The following is a 6,281-nucleotide window of genomic DNA, read 5'->3' as shown; positions in this document are numbered from 1 at the left end:
ATTTCTACTCAGTTAATAGGTTGATTAATTCTAATAATATCCTCCTTTCCCACCCTCTTGAGACCTCCTTACACAAATGTGTGTTTATACCGTGCCAGTTTATTTGGTTGTGTTTTCATCTTTGTTAACCTGCGTTTAGGTCTGAAAACAGTATATCCAAATTAGTCTCTCTTGACCACTGCTAATGCCCATCACCTACAACAATGGCTGGCCCGTAGGAGTTGCTCAAAAATATTTGTTGAAGGAACTGCAGAATGAAAAGTTTTCTTAGAATGGGTAACAGTATCTCTAATATAACATTTTATTTAGTTTAAAATTCCTTAATACAAGAAGGTGTTACTCCTTAACCACTGCTACAGCCATCACCGGACCCTCCTGATGTGGATGAAGCAGGCCGGGTGGCTGCTGGTTGGCTGTGGAGGCACCTCCAGGCACAGGGCCCAGAGGGTGAGAACACTGGTGACACATAACGCCATAGCTGTGGCTCGGGACAGGGATTGGGAGGCAGCTCTCAGGGCACATGGGCGTCAGCTTTCACAGGATCCTGCTCCCAGTCAGGCTGCACTGTTCTCCCTTGGGCATGGGGACCCCAAACATCTCACGAAGACAGCTTCTTCTCCAGGATCTCCTTTATCATGGCTGGATCTGCTCGGCTTTGTGTCGCTTTCCGGACCAACCCAATCAGCTTATTTATAGCTCTGGGGTGTCCCTCCTTCAAATCCATTACCTAGAAAGACAGAAATTACTTAAGAGGAGAAAATGAAGAGACTCATGCCCCCAAATCCCAAACTAAGGCTTAAGTTTACTGAAAATTAAATTCCGCTTATTTCCACTAGTATTAGATATAAAATGAAGAACAGAAAAAGGGGGGGGGTCTAACTTCTGAGTAGGTTTCTAGGCTCCTGTCAAAGGAGATTTTTGCTACTCTACTTTCTGATTAAAATGAGCAAGAAGTGATTGCTGAGCGCCAGAGAAGCTGGCACGTGGGAGGCAGGGCCCTCTCCTCTGCGATGCCACAATGACCGAGGACACTGAGTCTGGGGAGGGATAATCTCTCTGAGATGAATCACTGCGTCTAATCAGTGAGGAGACCTGTCTGATTCTCAGTGACGTTCAGCTGAAATGTGCGGCTTTCCTTCTCCCCATGCTCCCCACCACGAAGATCCCTTATCAGAAAGCAGATCTACACACCGGCTAAGTCTTCCGGAGCCCTGGGTCGGGGGAGTGTGCTGTGTGGGTGGGGGGAGTGAGGAAGCCGGGAGGCACTGAATTCTTATCGAATAGCCACTGACTGTTAGGGCCACCACACGACCTCCTGCTCTGCAGCATCTCCAAGGGCAATGACATGAGGATCTGCACTCAAATGCCGCAGAACAAGCCTGAAACTACTAGCACGTCTTTATCAGTCACCACAGATGAGGCAGGAAGACGAGACTGCTGAGGCCCGGTGCAGGCTCACTTTCCTTATCGAGGGCTCTCTACAGAGCTGTAAGTGTCCCCGGGAAGCTGATGGGTGGGTGGGTATTATTCTGAGAAAGTGGCTCACAATTTTTTTCCCCACGGAAAAGTATCTCTAGACAATATGATAAGACTTGGGGAGGAAGGGATGCCACTTGTTTCAGCTTTTCTGTCTTGTGCTGTGCTAAGAACACAAAATGACCTGGTTTTCAGCCGTGCTCCTGTCAGGGATTTTCTCCACAATTTATAAATACTTTTCCCTTCTGCCTTTCTTCCCACTTCTTAGAAGCATGAAGCCGAAGTTCCTGTACTCTCCTTGCTCTGCAGGCACACCTGCTGGTTCCTTACTGGGAGGTCCTTACGAAGCAGCGCTAACCACAACAGATTCGAAATGCCAACCCTGGGAGAGGGCGACACGCCTGGGAGGTCACAGCTTGGATTTCGTGAGCTTGCTGACACCCTTTTAAATTACACCTCCATGGGGAGTAAACTCCAGGGGTGGTATCCTCCTTATAGGAAACGAAGTTGTGTTTTTCCAGTATCTACCTATTTCATCTCTTCTGACCTTAACTAAAAAGATGACAATGAGGAAATTGTAGATGAAACTGGGCCAGTCATTCTTAGGAAGAGCCTCTGGGCTGCCACAGAGAGTGATGGCGAGGCTCTTGGGCGTGTCCTGGGGCTGGCTCTGCAGGTGGCTCTGGCCCTCTCCCCTGCCCGAGATAGTCACCACTTGAGGGTGGGCCTCCATCACGGAGTGGCAGAGCTGCTCCAGTGCCCCCCGGTCCTCCATCAGTTCAAGCTGCTTTTCTGAAACAATCTGCCCTGGAGTCTTGCCTTCCCTCTTCCACAGTTCCTCAAACACCTACGGGCCAGAGAAGGGAGAGGAAAGAGAAATGAGAAGTCAGCTCTTCTGCCAGCTCCATTTGCACTGCTGTGCTGTGTGGAGCTGGGGTGGGAATGAGCAGATTCAATTAAGATCCCGCTGCCTAGGCCTGGCCTGAAGGGAAAGGGCGCCTGGCTGCCCTGCCAGGGCCTTGGCTCTCCTGAGGCATCCCTGAGAGCAGGGCTGGGGAACAAGGCCAGCCAGGTGGAATGAACGCGCCTGGGGTCTCCTCCTGAGGCTGACGTCTCCCTCAGCACAGGGTGTGAGAGGACTCGGGCCAGCCAGGTGCCCCCGCGCCCAGAGGGATGGTGAGTCCTGCCCGGCCGACTCCACACGGGAGGGGGGCCGCGGGAGGCGTGGAGATGCCCATCACTCATGGGCGCCTGCTGATGGGAATCGGAGGGCCAGTGATGGATCTGTCTCATGGCCACTGAATTAATTGAGGTGGCATTTTGGTGAAGGATGGGGCCACACAGCCTGCAGGAGGTAACCACGGTACTAAATAAAGTCCAGAAACAGCCTGCTGGGAAAGATGACTTTAGGGGGGCAGGAAAGTAGCCCCATAATGAAGATACAAAATGGCAAACAACTGAAAACATAAATTAGAATCCACAGGGGCCTCCTGGCCTACCACATGCATCTCCTACAGGTAGAGCCAGACCCAAATCAGACTAGGATAATGAACGCTAATGGTCGGTATATTTTTCTACTTAAAAAATGACAACAACAAATCCCCAAACTCATCAAACCCAAGAAAAAGGAAACCATTTTCAAGGAAGGCATTTCCTAGGGTAGCTGTTTTCCTCATTCCTTCTAGCGAAAGCCAGAACTGGGGGCGGGGAGGAGGGCTTCCTCTGCTGGTCTCCTGCTGGTGCCACCTCCATCCAGCCCACAGTCACGACTGAACACCGAACATTCCCTGTTACCTTGGTGGCCGAGAATGGGCCAACCAGGAGCCATTCCTCCTGGAAAAACAGAGCTCTTCCATAATTAGCACGAACAGCAAAGCAAATAAAAGAGAGATGCTGAGTCTCAGCAGGGCTCAAAGTCTTCCCCAATCTGAATCACAACAAACCACAAATACTTATCACCGCTAGGACAGGCACTGCGCCTCCAGCCTGGCGCCTCGGAACGTGTGCCGTGACGGTGGCCAAGGAGGTGTGCTTGGCAGGTCCTGGGTAAGCTCCCCACAGGGCACCCCTCTGCTGCTGCCCGACTGCTCAGGAAAAGCCTGGCCCTACTCTTAGAAAAATACAGAACGCACATGCCTCCAACTCAATTCAGCAGATACGTGCGTGGCCTGACAATGAGGAGACCATCGGGAGAAGGGGGCACAGAAGCAGGAAGAAACTTCCTCACCCTCAACATGCTGATCAGTGGAGTGTTGGCAGCAGAAGCCCTGGGGACCTGCATGGCCTTCCACGGAGCTGCCCTGTAAGTCTGAGGAGTCTGTCTGCCTCCTTCCTCTGACACGTTTAGTTTTTGAACTAGGACTTAAATTTTAAAAGACATTTTCTAATGATAAAAGTTAATACACATCCACTGCAGAAAACATAAGGAAATACAGGAGGGATCAAAAGAGATCACTGGAATTCCCATTTCTTCAAGAAAACCAATGTTAGTATTTTGGTGTTTTTCCTTCCCATCTTTTTCTTTCTGTTTTGTAACATACTTGTGATTATAACATATATTCAGTTTGTGTCCTGCTTTTTTGCATTTATCACAGAAGTACTTTCTTAATAAAAAGATCTAGTATCCATCAGATGTATTTATCATAATTTAATTAATTATCCCCTCCTCATAGATATCTAGACTTTGACCAGTGTTGATTTTGTTCATCTGCACAGACTCCCAAAAAAGCTCCTAGCTGAAAACCTGGCTCAAAACAGAAACCACCTGTAAGGACTTGCTCATGAAAAGTCTATGCAGCAGTTCCCTCCAGGAAAACCAGGCGGACTGAGGAGCAGCCTGTGCCTGGAAGTAGGCGGGGCCACTCCTGGGTCTGCCTCTGCAGACACAGACCAGGGAGCGATTTCTCTGCGCCTGTGGTAGCTGCTGAAGCACACAGCAGACCCTGAGCATGCTGGCCAGCAGGCCAACCTCTGCCTGATGGGACCCACAGCTGGCTGGATTTGCCTGGGCCAAAATAAGCACAAGAGTGGCGGGGTGCTTGGGGATCACTTCCAATCACACCATTCAGAAGGAGAAGCAGTGCAGCGCTAGGACAGATGCCTTCAAACACAGACGCTGGCTGCTCCCCGAGGAGGGCCAGGCTGGGTGGGGGTACCAAGCAGTGACGCTAGAGAAACATCATTCAGCAGCCTCCTGGAACCATGGGAGCCCGGTGGCTGAAATGTTCTTTCCTCCCAGAGTTAGAACACATAATGTTAGTTAACTCCACAAATTAGTGCAGTGGCCATGACTGTCGAGGCCCCCAGTCCCCAGCCCCTTGGGCTTATACAACAGACGCCGGTTGTCCCATCCTCTGCTCCTATTTAAGACATCCTATTTAAGACAAGGATTGTGCACTCCTGGCTGGAGTCCAGGAGGGTGGGAGCCACTGGGCGGTAGTGGCAGGACCCTGTCTCCAGGCCAGACTCTCCTGCTCCCGGCCCTCTTGACGCTCACAGAGTGGCCTCTCTGGCTGCCGAGCCCTGTGCTGCAGCATAAATCCTCAGCTTTTGTCAGTGTTTCATCACACTCTGAGAAGCGATACCCAAGTGCAACTGTTTCTAGCCAGGAGCGCAGCTCCCAGGCCTTGCTGCTGCCTACCCAAGACAGATAGACGTAACAAGGAATTTCTAGCACAGTGCTGGTCCTCTGTGTTAATCAATGGCCGACCAGGAGTACTGGGTAACGCAAGCTGGGAACTCCCCATCACACACAGACACTGGAGCCAGCTCTGACACATGGGGCAGAGACTCAGCCTTTGGTTCCCGGAGGACTGAATTTACACACCCTCTTAGCTGCCACCCAACTGTTTCTAGCTGAAGCTATTTCTGAAGTATCCTGAAGGAAAGCACACAAGCCTCTAGCCTCTCCCTGACTGTCCTGGGTTTCCAAGGTCAGGATATGGAGGAAAGACCTGTTCGAGGACACGGCAGGGAGGGAGCTGTGACAGTTACAGAGAAGGGAGTCCCCTTTTTGGCCAAAGGCAAGTATTGTGAAAGGTTACTTCTGTAGAAAGGCACAAACATCAACCCAAGCCCCTAAGAAAGTGGGGCCCAGTAAACCGTGCAGATAACTAAAGCACTAAAAGAGAGGAAAAGACATCTAGTCATCTGTAATACAGCTTTGGTGCATGATATATAACGTTTTGCACATTAAAAGGTTTTTGGCGATTTCTCTTTAAAGCAGACCCCAAAGTAGACAAGAGATTGGTTATTATGGAACGCTTGTGTGTTAAACGCGATTTCCATCTCTGTGGCACCCAATTCAGCTGGGTCCTGCCAGAAACGTTAACTGGACGATCCTCAGGGCATGGTGGATCATCTGCATCTGTTTCAGACGTGCACGAAGGAGATGCACTTACACCCCATACAATTTCCCTTGAACAATGACCGACCAGCCTTCTGGACAACATCCAGGGCGAGTCACAGGAGGCCTGGGAATCCTGGGAGGCTGTTTTCAGGTTAGCTGTGACTCTGACAGTTTAGGAGTCCGATGTGTCCAAGCTGACCCTGTCTTTAGTGAGGGGAGGAGACAGGGTGCCACCTGCTTCAGTACGCAGCCTGGGTCTTGTGAGGGGCACACGGGATGCTTTTGTCTACAGTTACCAGGAGATAACTGCTCGTGATTATATATAATTTCCCAGCTTCTAGTTCTGATTCTGAAGAACAGGGCTGTTTCGTGGCAGCAACCTCTTAACTCCCCTGGCTCTGGGGTGCTGAAGGGATGAGGTTTGTAAATCTCGGGAGCATTGGCGGGACACCGGGAG

The 6,281-nt window shown here is 50.6% G+C and overlaps 1 protein-coding gene across 1 annotated transcript in view; it reads right to left on the bottom strand.

Moving 5' to 3' along the window:
* Positions 1 to 267: 267 nt before the first annotated feature.
* Positions 268 to 6,281, bottom strand: part of GATB (glutamyl-tRNA(Gln) amidotransferase, subunit B) — a 94,368-nt gene continuing 88,354 nt past the window's right edge. Inside the window, exons 12-13 of the mRNA XM_011956469.1 lie at positions 2,189 to 2,323; positions 268 to 727 (exon numbers count right to left, since the gene is read on the bottom strand). Of these exons, the coding sequence (XP_011811859.1) occupies positions 599 to 727; positions 2,189 to 2,323 (264 nt within the window). The 3' untranslated portion in view covers positions 268 to 598. The remainder of the gene's footprint in view (positions 728 to 2,188; positions 2,324 to 6,281) is intronic.

This window comes from Colobus angolensis, unplaced genomic scaffold, assembly GCF_000951035.1.
Source record: "Colobus angolensis palliatus isolate OR3802 unplaced genomic scaffold, Cang.pa_1.0 Scaffold111, whole genome shotgun sequence".
Lineage (NCBI taxonomy): Eukaryota > Metazoa > Chordata > Mammalia > Primates > Cercopithecidae > Colobus > Colobus angolensis.
The sequence above is the reverse complement of the archived record's forward strand: the minus strand, read 5'-3'. Positions and strand labels throughout refer to the sequence as shown.